The 19,457-nt window shown below is 41.2% G+C and overlaps 1 protein-coding gene across 2 annotated transcripts; it reads right to left on the bottom strand.

Annotated features, from left to right (window-relative positions):
* Nucleotides 1-3,368: 3,368 nt before the first annotated feature.
* LOC139579423 (prostaglandin reductase 1-like) lies at nt 3,369-19,064 on the bottom strand. Of its 2 annotated transcripts, none has more exons than XM_071408080.1 (9): nt 18,925-19,064; nt 16,842-16,995; nt 16,001-16,104; nt 14,853-15,020; nt 14,577-14,694; nt 14,247-14,402; nt 13,685-13,790; nt 12,756-12,874; nt 3,369-3,805 (listed from the first exon to the last, which is right to left on the bottom strand). In XM_071408080.1, the coding sequence occupies exons 2-9, from the start codon at nt 16,947-16,949 to the stop codon at nt 3,695-3,697; spliced, it is 990 nt and encodes a 329-aa protein (XP_071264181.1). In that variant the 5' UTR covers nt 16,950-16,995; nt 18,925-19,064; the 3' UTR covers nt 3,369-3,694. The 2 variants fall into 2 exon arrangements, with proteins under 2 accessions (XP_071264181.1, XP_071264182.1); XM_071408081.1 differs by having other exon boundaries at nt 3,554-3,805; nt 18,920-19,055.
* Nucleotides 19,065-19,457: the final 393 nt, after the last annotated feature.

The raw sequence follows: 19,457 nt of genomic DNA, 5'->3' as shown, positions 1-19,457 counted from the left end.
GGTCATTTTCATCTTCATTCAGTCAATTTAATGAACTGAAATTCCATTTCCACAATGTTGCTCTCAGGCTGTTTGGCAGCTCAATCTGGCAGCTCAATTCTGACATTTAGCCCAATGACGAAGGGGCACAAAGATGGAGGAATTCAGAGAGGACGTCATCGCTTGAGCACCATCAACAGACTTTTTAAACCACGGTGCGTAACATGGTTCAATGTGCCTATAAACTAGCACAATCTGCTTTTTAGTTTTTCAAATTGCCGCTGTCTTGGAGCTAGAATTGGGATCATGTATAGTGTGCTAATGACAATACAAAAAAATTGTAACGGAGAGTACTGGGCAATACGATTAATTTAGCAAATGAGGTGTTTGTGGTAAGAACATGAGGGCCGCCATCTTTATGCACCTTCGTCGTTATTGGCTAAAGAGCTGATCTCATTGTCAAAAGACCAACTTTGTCTCAGCACTTTGGCTGCATTTACACAGGCAGAAAAATTATCTGATTAGTCCAAAGACCAATTTTGAAAAGAAAGAATGATGTGAATATCTGGCCCTGCCTGCTGCTTCCACCTAGTGGGAGGATGTGAGTAGTGGAAAAAGACATGAACGGAAGTGAACAAGTGCCCACTACAGGAGAAAGGAGATATTATTTGTACGCAACCTGTTTCCCTGACATAATCCACTTATCTACCTCCATTCCTAACATCATGTCGCTGTATCTCATATCAAATGTTTATTTTTGAGAGTTGTGTCAATTACTAAATGCTTTGGATAGAATGTGACTGAATGTGGCAGGAAAAAATGGTTTGAAAGTAGTTCTGTTTTGAATCTTGTTAATTAAATTAGTGATATTTTCCTTGTCCCAAATGAGAGGTATTTATCCATGGCATAAGAAGGGAGGTCTGGATGGGACTTCATGACAGCCGTGCAGAGGAAGTTTGGCAGTGGGTTGATGGGACATCTTACTACCTAGTGAGTGGACCACCTGGTTCTCTGTATTTATAACAACCCTCATGAATAGGCCATTATAAATGTCAATAATGTTTTGTAAATTAATTTCTTATAAATGCTCAGGAATTGTAATGGTTATAATATTTAGAAATGGTTTATAAATGTTTACAAATAAGACAGTAATAATGTATTAATACTATGTACATTATTTATGAAGAGTCTATTAAAATATGCTTATTCATCAGTAATTCAATGTCATTTTAAACAACTTCTTTGGCGTTGAGGACTGTGCTATTTTCACCCAAAGTTAGTCAGATCCATTGAAGAGCTGGAACAGTGTAGGGAGCATTATGAAAATCAACTGGGTCTGTGAGAACCAGACGCACAATCAACTGGGTCTGTGAGAACCAGACGCACAATCAACTGGGTCTGTGAGAACCAGACGCACAATCAACTGGGTCTGTGAGAACCAGACACACAATCAACTGGGCCTGTGAGAACCAGACACACAATCAACTGGGTCTGTGAGAACCAGACACACAATCAACTGGGTCTGTGAGAACCAGACTCACAATCAACTGGGCCTGTGAGAACCAGACACACAATCAACTGGGTCTGTGAGAACCAGACACACAATCAACTGGGTCTGTGAGAACCAGACACACAATCAACTGGGTCTGTGAGAACCAGACACACAATCAACTGGGTCTGTGAGAACCAGACACACAATCAACTGGGTCTGTGAGAACCAGACACACGTCCATGTTAAACACTAGTTATAATGGTTATGGGTCCATGGTTAAAGAAAGGGAAGTCTGGGATTGTCCAAGTGACAGGGTGTCTGGTTGCTTTGCTGTTTGAATCCCATATTGACCCTTTATTAAGTCTATCTGATGGAGTTGTGTTGGATATCCATGTGAAGTTTTAAGCTGTTTTAGTTTTTATTTGTAATTAAACTGACAACATTATATCAGAAATTATTATGAGGTTGCTAGGTGTTGGGTTAAGGTCACTACAGTATAAACTCAGTATAGACCAGGTTATGAGGTTGCTAGGTGTTGGGTTAAGGTCACTACAGTATAAACTCAGTATAGACCAGGTTATGAGGTTGCTAGGTGTTGGGTTAAGGTCACTACAGTATAAACTCAGTATAGACCAGGTTATGAGGTTGCTAGGTGTTGGGTTAAGGTCACTACAGTATAAACTCAGTATAGACCAGGTTATGAGGTTGCTAGGTGTTGGGTTAAGGTCACTACAGTATAAACTCAGTATTGACCAGGTTATGAGGTTGCTAGGTGTTGGGTTAAGGTCACTACAGTATAAACTCAGTATAGACCAGGTTATGAGGTTGCTAGGTGTTGGGTTAAGGTCACTACAGTATAAACTCAGTATAGACCAGGTTATGAGGTTGCTAGGTGTTGGGTTAAGGTCACTACAGTATAAACTCAGTATAGACCAGGTTATGAGGTTGCTAGGTGTTGGGTTAAGGTCACTACAGTATAAACTCAGTATAGACCAGGTTATGAGGTTGCTAGGTGTTGGGATAAGGTCACTACAGTATAAACTCAGTATAGACCAGGTTATGAGGTTGCTAGGTGTTGGGTTAAGGTCACTACAGTATAAACTCAGTATAGACCAGGTTATGAGGTTGCTAGGTGTTGGGTTAAGGTCACTAGAGTATAAACTCAGTATAGACCAGGTTATGAGGTTGCTAGGTGTTGGGTTAAGATCACTACAGTATAAACTCAGTATAGACCAGGTTATGAGGTTGCTAGGTGTTGGGTTAAGGTCACTACAGTATAAACTCAGTATAGACCAGGTTATGAGGTTGCTAGGTGTTGGGATAAGGTCACTACAGTATAAACTCAGTATAGACCAGGTTATGAGGTTGCTAGGTGTTGGGTTAAGGTCACTACAGTATAAACTCAGTATAGACCAGGTTATGAGGTTGCTAGGTGTTGGGTTAAGGTCACTACAGTATAAACTCAGTATAGACCAGGTTATGAGGTTGCTAGGTGTTGGGTTAAGGTCACTACAGTATAAACTCAGTATAGACCAGGTTATGAGGTTGCTAGGTGTTGGGATAAGGTCACTACAGTATAAACTCAGTATAGACCAGGTTATGAGGTTGCTAGGTGTTGGGTTAAGGTCACTACAGTATAAACTCAGTATAGACCAGGTTATGAGGTTGCTAGGTGTTGGGTTACGGTCACTACAGTATAAACTCAGTATAGACCAGGTTATGAGGTTGCTAGGTGTTGGGTTAAGGTCACTACAGTATAAACTCAGTATAGACCAGGTTATGAGGTTGCTAGGTGTTGGGATAAGGTCAGTACAAACACGCTTGTGGGGACTGTCTGGTAATTAGTCAAATATGACATTATTGGTGTAGAAAAAGTAAATTATCAGTAGGCAGGATGTATTATAAACATTATATTGTGAAGACATGTTTATTTAGTTAATAGCATTACACTGGACCAAAACCTGTCTAGCTGTCTGTTGAATTACACTGCACCAAAACCTTCTGTCTAGCTGTGTGTTGAATTACACTGGACCTAAACCTGTCTTGCTGTCTGTTGAACGTGTCTAATAAACATGGAATAGAACACTAGAGTGTGGTATTCAGGAAGGATTCTGGAATGTTGAGTACAAACAGATTCTAGAACCTGTAGAGTGTACGGAGTTGAGTGTTCTGGAATGCTTTAGCCAGATGTTCTGGAGGAGTGTAATGTTGATTGTGACGTCATCACACCTTGACCACAGCCTTGCCGGTGTTGTCTCCCTGTAACATGCCCATGAAGGCAGCAGGCATGTTGTTGAAACCACTGGTGATGTGTTCACTGCATCTCAGCTTGCCCTGAAAGATCAACACAAACATTTCATTCTCCCCGCCAGCATCATCACTACTGTCATCACCATCATCCTCGTCGTCGTCATCATCACCACCGTCATCATCATCATGCTTACACAGTGTTTGACAACTGTTTTCATGGATTCACATGACTCTATAAAACTACCTTCAGAAGCAATCTTTACTGGATGGGTTTCTATAGTATCCTGAATGTCCTGAACACTGGTAATGTAACACTTTAAAAAAAAAACTTTATTTAACTAGGCAAGTCAGTTAAGAACAAATTCTTATTTACAATGACGGACTAGGAACAGTGGGTTAACTACCTTGTTCAGGGGCAGAACGACAAATGTTTACCTTGTCAGCGCAGGGATTTGATCTTGCAACCATTCCGGTTACTAGTACAACGCTCTAACCACTAGGCTAATTGCCACCCCTGCCTACAGAACACTGGTAATGGAACACCGGTAATAGAACTCCGGTAATAGAACACCGGTAATAGAACTCCGGTAATAGAACTCCGGTAATAGAACACCGGTAATAGAACACCGGTAATAGAACACTGGTAACGGAACACTGGTAATGGAACACTCGTAACAGAACACAGGTAATGGAACCCTGCCACTGTACATCAGTCATCCAGGCCAATATTGTCCCTAGTAGCAAAACACTGCTAATACAACACTAGTAGCAAAACACTGCTAATACAACACCAGTAGTAGAACACTGCTAATACAACACCAATAGCAGAACACTGCTAATACAACACTAGGAGCAGAACACTGCTAATACAACACTAGTAACAGAACACTGCTAATACAACACTAGTAGTAGAACACCGCTAATACAACACTAGTAATAGAACACTGCTAATACAACACTAGTAATAGAACACTGCTAATACAACACTAGTAGCAGAACACTGCTAATACAACACTAGTAGCAGAACACTGCTAATACAACACTAGTAGCAGAACACTGCTAATACAACACTAGTAGCAGAACACCGCTAATACAACACTAGTAATAGAACACTGCTAATACAACGCTAGTAGCAGAACACTGCTAATACAACACTAGTAATAGAACACTGCTAATACAACGCTAGTAGCAGAACACTGCTAATACAACACTAGTAGCAGAACACTGCTAATACAACACTAGTAATAGAACACTGCTAATACAACACTAGTAATAGAACACTGCTAATACAACACTAGTAATAGAACACTGCTAATACAACACTAGTAATAGAACACTGCTAATACAACACTAGTAGCAGAACACTGCTAATACAACACTAGTAATAGAACACTGCTAATACAACACTAGTAATAGAACACTGCTAATACAACGCTAGTAGCAGAACACTGCTAATACAACACTAGTAGCAGAACACTGCTAATACAACACTAGTAGCAGAACACTGCTAATACAACACTAGTAGCAGAACACTGCTAATACAACACTAGTAATAGAACACTGCTAATACAACGCTAGTAGCAGAACACTGCTAATACAACACTAGTAGCAGAACACTGCTAATACAACACTAGTAATAGAACACTGCTAATACAACACTAGTAATAGAACACTGCTAATACAACACTAGTAATAGAACACTGCTAATACAACACTAGTAGTAGAACACTGCTAATACAACACTAGTAATAGAACACTGCTAATACAACACTAGTAATAGAGCACTGCTAATACAACACTAGTAGCAGAACACTGCTAATACAACACTAGTAATAGAACACTGCTAATACAACACTAGTAATAGAGCACTGCTAATACAACACTAGTAATAGAACACTGCTAATACAACACTAGTAGCAGAACACTGCTTATACAACACTAGTAGCAGAACACTGCTAATATAACACTAGTAGCAGAACACTGCTAATACAACACTAGTAGCAGAACACTGCTAATACAACACTAGTAATAGAACACTGCTAATACAACACTAGTAATAGAGCACTGCTAATACAACACTAGTAATAGAACACTGCTAATACAACACTAGTAGCAGAACACTGCTTATACAACACTAGTAGCAGAACACTGCTAATATAACACTAGTAGCAGAACACTGCTAATACAACACTAGTAATAGAACACTGCTAATACAACACTGGTAGCAGAACACCGCTAATACAACACTAGTAATAGAACACTGCTAATACAACACTAGTAGCAGAACACTGCTAATACAACACTAGTAGCAGAACACTGCTAATACAACACTAGTAGCAGAACACTGCTAATACAACACTAGTAATAGAACACTGCTAATACAACACTAGTAGCAGAACACTGCTAATACAACACTAGTAGCAGAACACTGCTAATACAACACTAGTAGCAGAACACTTCTAATACAACACTAGTAATAGAACACTGCTAATACAACACTAGGAGCAGAACACTGCTAATACAACACTAGGAGCAGAACACTGCTAATACAACACTAGTAGCAGAACACTGCTAATACAACACTAGTAGCAGAACACTGCTAATACAACACTAGTAGCAGAACACTTCTAATACAACACTATTAGCAGAACACTTCTAATACAACACTAGTAGCAGAACACTGCTAATACAACACTAGTAGCAGAACACTGCTAATACAACACTAGTAGCAGAACACTGCTAATACAACACTAGTAGCAGAACACTGCTAATACAACACTAGTAGCAGAACACTGCTAATACAACACTAGTAGTAGAACACTGCTAATACAACACTGGTAGCAGAACACTGCTAATACAACACTGGTAATAGAACACTGCTAATACAACACTAGTAGCAGAACACTGCTAATACAACACTAGTAGCAGAACACTGCTAATACAACACTAGTAGCAGAACACTGCTAATACAACACTAGTAGCAGAACACTGCTAATACAACACTAGTAGCAGAACACTGCTAATACAACACTAGTAGCAGAACACTGCTAATACAACACTAGTAGCAGAACACTGCTAATACAACACTAGTAGCAGAACACTGCTAATACAACACTAGTAGCAGAACACTGCTAATACAACACTAGTAGCAGAACACTGCTAATACAACACTAGTAGCAGAACACTGCTAATACAACACTAGTAGCAGAACACTGCTAATACAACACTAGTAGCAGAACACTGCTAATACAACACTAGTAGCAGAACACTGCTAATACAACACTAGTAGCAGAACACTGCTAATACAACACTAGTAGCAGAACACTGCTAATACAACACTAGGAGCAGAACACTGCTAATACAACACTAGGAGCAGAACACTGCTAATACAACACTAGGAGCAGAACACTGCTAATACAACACTAGGAGCAGAACACTGCTAATACAACACTAGGAGCAGAACACTGCTAATACAACACTAGTAGCAGAACACTGCTAATACAACACTAGTAGCAGAACACTGCTAATACAACACTAGTAGCAGAACACTGCTAATACAACACTACTAGTAGAACACTGCTAATACAACACTACTAGTAGAACACTGCTAATACAACACTAGTAGCAGAACACTGCTAATACAACACTAGTAGCAGAACACTGCTAATACAACACTAGTAGCAGAACACTGCTAATACAACACTAGTAGCAGAACACTGCTAATACAACACTAGTAGTAGAACACTGCTAATACAACACTAATAGCAGAACACTGCTAATACAACACTAGTAACAGAACACTTCTAATACAACACTAGTAGCAGAACACTTCTAATACAACACTAGTAGCAGAACACTGCTAATACAACACTAATAGCAGAACACTGCTAATACAACACTAGTAGCATAACACTGCTAATACAACACTAGTAGCAGAACACTGCTAATACAACACTAGTAGCAGAACACTGCTAATACAACACTAGTAGCAGAACACTGCTAATACAACACTAGTAGCAGAACACTGCTAATACAACACTAGTAGCAGAACACTGCTAATACAACACTAGTAGCAGAACACTGCTAATACAACACTAGTAGTAGAACACTGCTAATACAACACTAGGAGCAGAACACTGCTAATACAACACTAGGAGCAGAACACTGCTAATACAATACTAGTAGCAGAACACTGCTAATACAACACTAGTAGCAGAACACTGCTAATACAACACTAGTAGCAGAACACTGCTAATACAACACTAGTAGCAGAACACTTCTAATACAACACTAGTAATAGAACACTGCTATTACAACACTAGTAGCAGAACACTGCTAATACAACACTAGTAGCAGAACACTGCTAATACAACACTAGTAGTAGAACACTGCTAATACAACACTAGGAGCAGAACACTGCTAATACAACACTAGTAGCAGAACACTGCTAATACAACACTAGTAGCAGAACACTGCTAATGCAACACTAGTAGCAGAACACTGCTAATACAACACTAGTAGTAGAACACTGCTAATACAACACTAATAGCAGAACACTGCTAATACAACACTAGTAACAGAACACTTCTAATACAACACTAGTAGCAGAACACTTCTAATACAACACTAGTAGCAGAACACTGCTAATACAACACTAGTAGCAGAACACTGCTAATACAACACTAGTAGCAGAACACTGCTAATACAACACTAGTAGCAGAACACTGCTAATACAACACTAGTAGCAGAACACTGCTAATACAACACTAGTAGCAGAACACTGCTAATACAACACTAGTAGTAGAACACTGCTAATACAACACTAGGAGCAGAACACTGCTAATACAACACTAGTAGCAGAACAATGCTAATACAACACTAGTAGCAGAACACTTCTAATACAACACTAGTAATAGAACACCGCTAATACAACACTAGTAGTAGAACACCGCTAATACAACACTAGTAATAGAACACCGCTAATACAACACTAGTAGTAGAACACCGCTAATACAACACTAGTAGTAGAACACCGCTAATACAACACTAGTAATAGAACACCGCTAATACAACACTAGTAGCAGAACACCGCTAATACAACACTAGTAGTAGAACACCGCTAATACAACACTAGTAGTAGAACACCGCTAATACAACACTAGTAGCAGAACACTGCTATTACAACACTAGTAGCAGAACACTGCTAATACAACACTAGTAGTAGAACACTGCTAATACAACACTGGTAATAGAACACTGCTAATACAACACTGGTAGCAGAACACTGCTAATACAACACTAGTAGCAGAACACTGCTAATACAACACTAGTAGCAGAACACTGCTAATACAACACTAGTAGCAGAACACTGCTAATACAACACTAGTAGCAGAACACTGCTAATACAACACTAGTAGCAGAACACTGCTAATACAACACTAGTAGCAGAACACTGCTAATACAACACTAGTAGCAGAACACTGCTAATACAACACTAGTAGCAGAACACTGCTAATACAACACTAGTAGCAGAACACTGCTAATACAACACTAGTAGCAGAACACTGCTAATACAACACTAGTAGCAGAACACTGCTAATTCAACACTAGTAGCAGAACACTGCTAATACAACACTAGTAGCAGAACACTGCTAATACAACACTAGTAGCAGAACACTGCTAATACAACACTAGTAGCAGAACACTGCTAATACAACACTAGTAGCAGAACACTGCTAATACAACACTAGTAGCAGAACACTGCTAATACAACACTAGTAGCAGAACACTGCTAATACAACACTAGTAGCAGAACACTGCTAATACAACACTAGTAATAGAACACTGCTATTACAACACTAGTAGCAGAACACTGCTAATACAACACTAGTAATAGAACACTGCTATTACAACACTAGTAGCAGAACACTGCTAATACAACACTACTAGTAGAACACTGCTAATACAACACTAGTAGCAGAACACTGCTAATACAACACTATTAGCAGAACACTGCTAATACAACACTAGTAGCAGAACACTGCTAATACAACACTAGTAGCAGAACACTGCTAATACAACACTAGTAATAGAACACTGCTATTACAACACTAGTAGCAGAACACTGCTAATACAACACTACTAGTAGAACACTGCTAATACAACACTAGTAGCAGAACACTGCTAATACAACACTATTAGCAGAACACTGCTAATACAACACTAGTAGCAGAACACTGCTAATACAACACTAGTAGCAGAACACTGCTAATACAACACTAGTAGCAGAACACTGCTAATACAACACTAGTAGCAGAACACTGCTAATACAACACTGGTAGTAGAACACTGCTAATACAACACTGGTAGCAGAACACTGCTAATACAACACTGGTAATAGAACACTGCTAATACAACACTAGTAGCAGAACACTGCTAATACAACACTAGTAGCAGAACACTGCTAATACAACACTAGTAGCAGAACACTGCTAATACAACACTAGTAGCAGAACACTGCTAATACAACACTAGTAGCAGAACACTGCTAATACAACACTAGTAGCAGAACACTGCTAATACAACACTAGTAGCAGAACACTGCTAATACAACACTAGTAGCAGAACACTGCTAATACAACACTAGTAGCAGAACACTGCTAATACAACACTAGTAGCAGAACACTGCTAATACAACACTAGTAGCAGAACACTGCTAATACAACACTAGTAGTAGAACACTGCTAATACAACACTAGTAGCAGAACACTGCTAATACAACACTAGTAATAGAACACTGCTAATACAACACTAGTAGCAGAACACTGCTAATACAACACTAGTAGTAGAACACTGCTAATACAACCCTAGTAGCAGAACACTGCTAATACAACACTAGTAATAGAACACTTCTAATACAACACTAGTAATAGAACACTGCTATTACAACACTAGTAGCAGAACACTGCTAATACAACACTAGTAGTAGAACACTGCTAATACAACACTAGTAGCAGAACACTGCTAATACAACCCTAGTAGCAGAACACTGCTAATACAACCCTAGTAGCAGAACACTGCTAATACAACACTAGTAGTAGAACACTGCTAATACAACACTAGTAGCAGAACACTGCTAATACAACACTAGTAGTAGAACACTGCTAATACAACACTAGGAGCAGAACACTGCTAATACAACACTAGTAGCAGAACACTGCTAATACAACACTAGTAGCAGAACACTTCTAATACAACACTAGTAGCAGAACACTTCTAATACAACACTAGTAATAGAACACTTCTAATACAACACTAGTAATAGAACACTGCTATTACAACACTAGTAGCAGAACACTGCTAATACAACACTAGTAGCAGAACACTGCTAATACACCACTAGTAGCAGAACACTGCTAATACAACACTGGTAATAGAACACTGCTAATACAACACTAGTAGCAGAACACTGCTAATACAACACTAGTAGAGGAACACTGCTAATACAACACTAGTAGCAGAACACTGCTAATACAACACTAGTAGCAGAACACTGCTAATACAACACTAGTAGCAGAACACTGCTAATACAACACTAGTAGCAGAACACTGCTAATACAACACTAGTAGCAGAACACTGCTAATACAACACTAGTAGCAGAACACTGCTAATACAACACTAGTAGCAGAACACTGCTAATACAACACTAGTAGCAGAACACTGCTAATACAACACTAGTAGCAGAACACTGCTAATACAACACTAGTAGCAGAACACTGCTAATACAACACTAGTAGCAGAACACTGCTAATACAACACTAGTAGCAGAACACTGCTAATACAACACTAGTAGCAGAACACTGCTAATACAACACTAGTAGCAGAACACTGCTAATACAACACTAGTAGCAGAACACTGCTAATACAACACTAGTAGCAGAACACTGCTAATACAACACTAGTAGCAGAACACTGCTAATACAACACTAGTAGCAGAACACTGCTAATACAACACTAGGAGCAGAACACTGCTAATACAACACTAGGAGCAGAACACTGCTAATACAACACTAGGAGCAGAACACTGCTAATACAACACTAGTAGCAGAACACTGCTAATACAACACTAGTAGCAGAACACTGCTAATACAACACTAGTAGCAGAACACTGCTAATACAACACTAGTAGCAGAACACTGCTAATACAACACTAGTAGCAGAACACTGCTAATACAACACTAGTAGCAGAACACTGCTAATACAACACTAGTAGCAGAACACTGCTAATACAACACTAGTAGCAGAACACTGCTAATACAACACTAGTAGCAGAACACTGCTAATACAACACTAGTAGCAGAACACTGCTAATACAACACTAGTAGCAGAACACTGCTAATACAACACTAGTAGCAGAACACTGCTAATACAACACTAGTAGCAGAACACTGCTAATACAACACTAGTAGCAGAACACTGCTAATACAACACTAGTAGCAGAACACTGCTAATACAACACTAGTAGCAGAACACTGCTAATACAACACTAGTAGCAGAACACTGCTAATACAACACTAGTAGCAGAACACTGCTAATACAACACTAGTAGCAGAACACTGCTAATACAACACTAGTAGCAGAACACTGCTAATACAACACTAGGAGCAGAACACTGCTAATACAACACTAGGAGCAGAACACTGCTAATACAACACTAGTAGCAGAACACTGCTAATACAACACTAGTAGTAGAACACTGATAATCCAACACTAGTAATAGAACACTGGTAGAAGAACACTGGTAATAGAACACTAGTAGCAGAACACTGCTAATAAAACACTGCTAATAAAACACTGCTAGTAGAACACTGGTAGTAGAACACTGGTAGTAGAACACTGGTAGTAGAACACTGGTAGTAGAACACTGGTAATAGAAACCTGGTAATAGAACACTGGTAGTAGAACACTGGGAGTAGAAACCTGGTATTAGAACAATAGTAATAGAACCCTGCTAGTAGAACCCTCTCCCTGTACCTCAGTCATCCAGGCCATCAGCCTCCTCAGTGACTGCTGGTGTTTGTGTTTCCAGCGAGCACACAGGAAGCCCTCCATCCTCAGCTGTTTGAAGATCATATGGGTGTGTACATACGGCCCTGAAATATAAATAAATACCTGTCTGTGGTGTGGACAGTATACCAGTCTATGGTGTGGACAGTATAACTGTCTGTGGTGCGCACAGTATACCTGTCTGTGGTGCGGACAGTATACCTGCCTGTGGTGCGGACAGTATACCTGTCTGTGGTGCGGACAGTATACCTGTCTGTGGTGCGGACGGTATACCTGTCTGTGGTGCGGACAGTATACCTGTCTGTGGTGCGGACAGTATACATGTCTGTGGTGCGGACAGCATACCTGTCTGTGGTGCGGACAGTATACCTGTCTGTGGTGCAGACAGTATACCTGTCTGTGGTGCGGACAGTATACCTGTCTGTGATGTGGACAGTATACCTGTCTGTGGTGTGGACAGTATACCTGTCTGTGGTGTGGACAATATACCTGTCTGTGGTGCGGACAGTATACCTGTCTGTGGTGAGGACAATATACCTGTCTGTGGGGCGGACAGTATACCTGTCTGTGGTGCGGACAGTATACCTGTCTGTGGTGCGGACAGTATACCTGTCTGTGGTGCGGACAGTATACCTGTCTGTGGTGCAGACAATATACCTGTCTGTGGTGTGGACAATATACCTGTCTGTGGTGCGGACAGTATACCTGTCTGTGGTGTGGACAGTATATCTGTCTGTGGTGTGGACAATAACCTGTCTGTGGTGCGGACAGTATACCTGTCTGTGGTGTAGACAGTATACCTGTCTGTGGTGTGGACAGTATACCTGTCTGTGGTGTGGACAGTATACCTGTCTGTGGTGTGGACAGTATACCTGTCTGTGGTGTGGACAGTATACCTGTCTGTGGTGTGGTGTCGTTGTACATGGAGATGCTTCCACACACAGCTATTCTGCCATACTCTCTCATCTGAGGCATCACTACACTGGAGAACTTCCCACCAACCTAGAGAGAGAGAGAGAGAGAGAGAGATTGAGCTTTGACACACACACACACACACACACACACACACACACACACACACACACACACACACACACACACACACACAGTCTTGTACAGCTAACCTTGTGGGGACATACAATTCAGTCCCATTCAAAATCCTATTTTCCCTAACCCCTAACCCTAAACCTAACCCTAATCCTAATATTTAACTTAATTCTAACCCTAACACTAATTCTAACCTTAACCCTAAACCCCCTAGAAATAGCATTTGACCTTGTGGGGACTAACAAAATGTCCCCAGCTGGTCAATTTTTACTCTGTTTACTATTCTTGTAGGGACTTCTGGTCCCCACAAGAATAGTTAAACACGTCCACACGCTCACACACAAATGTCCATACACACGCCTGTCCACACACACAAAGAGTGCGTGTGTGCGAGTGGTGCAGTGACCTCACGTTCTCAAAGTAGCAGTCGTATCCGTGTGGCGCGGCCTCCCTGAGTGATTCCTCCAGAGAGGTGGCAGTCTTGTAGTTGAAGACCTGGTCAAAACCCAGCTCCTTTAGATAGGACACCTTGGTATCTGTCCCAGCACAGCCCACCACTCTGCAGCCCTGAGGACGGACGGACACACACACACACACACTGACTCACTATACATTATGAAAGTCACTGGTAACACACAGAGACACATGGAATATAGAACACAACTTGTCCTCATCTTCAGGAAGTAATTAACACTGGAGACGTTGTGGGAACACTCTGGAAACGTTGGGGGAATGTTGTACCTTGATCTTGGCGATCTGTCCCACCACTGAGCCCACGGCTCCTGCTGCAGCGTTCACCAGAAGAGTCTCCCCCTTCTTTATCTCACACACCTCCTCTAGTCCATACAGAGCTGTCAGACTAGAGAGATCATTATCACTATTATAACCACTACTGTATATCACACACCTCAACCACACAGGGCAGTCTGCATATCTATCTATCTATCTATCTATCTATCTATCTATCTATCTATCTATCTATCTATCTATCAAGAGAGATCCATCCATCCATCCTACCCAGGCATGCCGATGGCCCCCAGGGCCAGGGAGAGGGGGATGTCCTGGGGCCAGTCGGGCAGCACAGGGGTCAGCTCTGCCCCATCACACACCCAGTGACTCCTCCATCCACAATCACTGACCACATGGCAGCCAACCGGGAAGCTGGGGTTATAGCTCTGGATCACCCTGGAGAGAGGGGGGGAGAGCGAGAGAGAGGGAGAGAGAGAGAGAGAAAGGTGAGTGTGTGTCAACACGAGCGTCAGTCAGTGTATAGTGTGTCAACATGAATGTCAGTCAGTCTATAGTGTGTCAACATGAATGTCAGTCAGTCTGTAGTGTGTCAACATGAGTCTCAGTCAGTCTATAGTGTGTCAACATGAGTGTCAGTCAGTCTATAGTGTGTCAACATGCGTCTCAGTCAGTCTATAGTGTGTCAACATGCGTCTCAGTCAGTCTATAGTGTGTCAACATGAGTCTCAGTCAGTCTATAGTGTGTCAACATGAGTCTCAGTCAGTCTATAGTGTGTCAACATGCGTCTCAGTCAGTCTATAGTGTGTCAACATGCGTCTCAGTCAGTCTATAGTGTGTCAACATGAGTCTCAGTCAGTCTATAGTGTGTCAACACAAGTGTCAGTCAGTCTATAGTGTGTCAGTCAACACGAGTGTCAGTCAGTCTATAATGTGTCAACATGCGTCTCAGTCAGTCTATAGTGTGTCAACACAAGTGTCAGTCAGTCTATAGTGTGTCAGTCAACACAAGTGTCAGTCAGTCTATAGTGTGTCAACATGACTGTCAGTCAGTCTATAGTGTGTCAACATGCGTCTCAGTCAGTCTATAGTGTGTCAACATGAGTCTGTCAGTCTATAGTGTGTCAACATGACTGTCAGTCAGTCTATAGTGTGTCAACACAAGTCTCAGTCAGTCTATAGTGTGTCAACATGAGTGTCAGTCAGTCTATAGTGTGTCAACATGAGTGTCAGTCAGTCTATAGTGTGTCAACATGAGTCTCAGTCAGTCTATAGTGTGTCAACATGCATCTCAGTCAGTCTATAGTGTGTCAACATGAGTCTCAGTCAGTCTATAGTGTGTCAACACGAGTGTCAGTCAGTCTATAATGTGTTTGCATCCACATGCCCGCCTCCCTCCCCCATAATGTACCCTTACTTGGCAACTTGGGATCCAATCATCACGTCTCCCTCCTTCATCATCGTCTGGCTGTAGGGTCTCATGTAAGGATCCACACTGAGGAACACAGCCTCCAACAGCACCTGAACAGTGGTCTATTCATTAGTACACACCGTAGCAAAACATTTTGCAACTGAAAATATTTTGCTACAAAAATGTATAATTTGTTAAGGGGTATTTTCATTAGTGGACACCGTTTTGCAAAGAAAACACGTGTTTTTTGTTGGAAAATTTCTGATTAGTCCCACCCCGTTTCGGCCCAGATAACCTGTTTCTAGTACAAATGTATTAACCACAGGTTATCAAGTCATTTCACATGCCATGGAACATGTTAGAATTGCAAAAGGAACATGTTCATTTTGTGTGAAGTTCCTGGTAGGGCTTCAGTACGTGTCCAAGACAATTTTCCCCTCTGGGACATTAAAGGGCAATTCCGCCACTTTTCAACTTCATATTCTTTATCTCCAGCCCCAATCCAGTGTCTACATGTGAAAACAGTGTGTTTCTGTGATCCTTTGTTAAAAAGAGAAGAAGGTCCTCAAAAAGTATTCTCTGTGACGTCACAGGGTAGAATTAAAACAGTGACTTCTTGCTCCCCACGTCACCGCAAAATCTCAGTGTTGGATAAACACTGTTTTTAAAAAATATTTTAACTTTTGATGATGTCATCAAGTAGAACCTTTTTAAAGTTAGATATTTTTTCTACAACACATAGAAATGCAACATTTCCACATATGTGGACACTGGTATTGTGCTGCATATTATGAAGATACGGTTGGAAAATGGTGGAATTGCCCTTCAAAGTCTATCCTATCCTCACCTGTCCATTCTTGGGCTGTGGCAGCGTCTCCTCCCTCAGATGGAAGTCACTAGCCTTGGGGAAACCCTGGAAGTGCTGGCGTAACGTCCAGGCCTTGGACACAACCATGGTGCTCTGCTCCTCTGGTCTAAAACAGTAGATCTGTAGAGACGGGCTGGAGGGAAGAGGAGGAGGAGACAGCGGTATGAGTGTATGAGAGAGACAGAGTTATGAGTGTATGAGAGAGACAGAGGTATGAGAGAGACAGCGGTATGAGTGTATGAGAGAGACAGAGGGAGATATAGAACATGTGTTGTGTGTCTTGGGTTGAAATCACAGTGTAAATATTTGCATTCCTTTGTGCATGTGCTAATAAATCCTGTCACAGCTATGTTTACTCAGGGCAGGTCATGAAAACGACTTTGTCCCAATGTTTTCTCAGGGCAAGTCATGGAAACTATTGTTTAGCCATGTTTACTCAGGGCAGGTCATGGAAACTATTGTTATGACATAAAAACAGATTAAGCTACTTTGGGTTGGGAGCAAAAATACATTTTCATTCTCTACTGCAAGATAATGGACAATATAATGTATTATTCTTGTAATTCAAATGATTCTACTTCTTTACCTGAATATGCTGATTACTGCAGCATAAAACTCAGGGGCGCAACGTTTGGTTTTAGAAGTGGGGGGGATAACAATAAATATATTATTAACAGCCTACCCGACCGCTCGGAGACGTCCGCATGGTCCTAAAGCACACATTTGCCTCGTTTTGTATCACATTCCAATGATAAAACTGGGGTGGACAAAATATACATTTCTGCATGCCCCCCCGTCCGTCCCACGTCCCCGGTGAAAGTTGCGCCCCTGATAAAACTGAAGTATGTCCAGCTATCCTAGTCTTCACACTCTACATTTTATTTTCTGATTGAACCTTTATTTAACTAGACAAGTCCGTTAAGAACAAATTCTTATTTACAATGACAGCCTACCCCGGACAACGCCGGGCCAATTGTGCGGCGCCCTATGGGGCTCCCAATCACAGCCTGATGTGATACAGCCTGGATTCGAACCAGAGACTGTAGTGACACCTCTTGCACTGAGATGTAGTGCCTTAGACTGTTGCACCACTCGGCAGCCCATGTACATTCCTTACCTAGCTATATTTCACTGTGTAAAGATGATTAAATATATCTACGTTTTCCATTCAAGTATTTGGTAATTGAATGGAATAGACATCTAAGCACTGCCACTGTGGATTTCAGAAAGCTTCACTTCTGCTACTTTGCAACAGTGTTGCTATGGGTTACTTTATAGGTGGCTGTAACGACTTTGATCTCGAATGTCCACTTCATACAGAGAAATGACACCCCAGCAATGAACACCCCAGCTTTGCTTTATCTTGGCCAGGTCGCAGTTGCAAATGAGAACTTGTTTTCAACTAGCCTACCTGGTTAAATAAAGGTGAAATAAATCAAATTATAAATAAAAAAATAAAGCAGCCGTTCAGAATTAAATGTAGTTGTGATGAATGCGCTTTTATGGAATGCAATATATGCACGTGTTCAGACAAGACAACTCAACCCAAGGCTGGTCCCAGATCTGTTTGTATGCCAACTGTAGCCAACATGCAACCAACCAACTCCTATTCCTATAGTCGTTGTCTGTGGTTGAAGTTTAATTCTTGGTTTGAAACAGACGACCAAGCTATTCTATGCTAGCCGTTATGCTTAATGTTAAACTGATCAATATGTGTTGTTAATTCAACGTTTCTCAGGCGTCAACATGCGGAATAGACCTACTTCAGCAACAACAACAAAAAGGAGAGGAGCGGAGGAACCCGCCCGTGGGCTACATGCGTGCTGGTAAGCATCTCATCCAAGCAGCCAGATAACGGAATGGGACTAGTCCTACTTTTAGCTAAAGCGAATCCTCACTCGTACGATATCCGTTAGTAAACGCGTATTTACGCCACCGCGAAATCGACAATGAGTGTAGGCCAACGTCTCCTAAACGCGGAACTTGTAAATTCGATAAACATTTGTACTAGACAAACACTGAATATTAAGGTAGAAAGTGTGGATATGTCTGTTTACTTTACCGTTTGGTCCGTGCGTGCGCGTCTGCTATTTCAGTTCAGGCTCGCCCACGTCTGCTGGAGAAAGTTGGCTTGTCGGTGGATCTCAGGATTGGGTATAGTAACCGATCTGTCGTAGTGTCCGGAAGGGAACTGTGGGCTTTGTTACTGGCATTGGAGTTATAACGTTGCCTAACCTTTCACCCTAATATTTCCTCACCGACCGAAAATGCGGAATCATTGAACAGTGGTACGCTCTGCAGTGACAGAAGTTGTAGCCTAATGCTACGTTCATAACCAAGTGGAAAGGTAGTATTTGCCAGGTACGACTGGGTGGAAAATCCTCTTGAACGTCCCCTCCAACTGGTAATTACTAGAGGAAAACACGTCTATCATCCCGGAGCTCAGACTTCTCCCACATGCTGACCTTTGTCGTCATCTACTAAGAAAATTACTTCCAGAACAGCATTTTCTGCAGTTAAGTGCAACAAAACTTTATTTATAAAAAGTAATCTATTAATATGGTTTTGTAACACTATAATTTGTTTACAAGCATG

Source organism: Salvelinus alpinus, chromosome 6, assembly GCF_045679555.1.
Source record: "Salvelinus alpinus chromosome 6, SLU_Salpinus.1, whole genome shotgun sequence".
Classification (NCBI taxonomy): domain Eukaryota; kingdom Metazoa; phylum Chordata; class Actinopteri; order Salmoniformes; family Salmonidae; genus Salvelinus; species Salvelinus alpinus.
Note: the sequence above shows the minus strand (reverse complement) of the source record. Positions and strands in the feature narration are given on the sequence as shown.

Bases quoted from the DNA above. Each gene is read 5' to 3' on its own strand.
- LOC139579423 (XM_071408080.1), bottom strand. From the start codon at position 16,949: ATGGTTGTGTCCAAGGCCTGGACGTTACGCCAGCACTTCCAGGGTTTC. The intron at 13,791-14,246 runs GTGAGGTCACTG...CTCTCTCTCTAG, and splicing joins ACGACTGCTACTTTGAGAAC to GTTGGTGGGAAGTTCTCCAG. The intron at 12,875-13,684 runs GTATACTGTCCA...TTTATATTTCAG, and splicing joins CGACACCACACCACAGACAG to GGCCGTATGTACACACCCAT.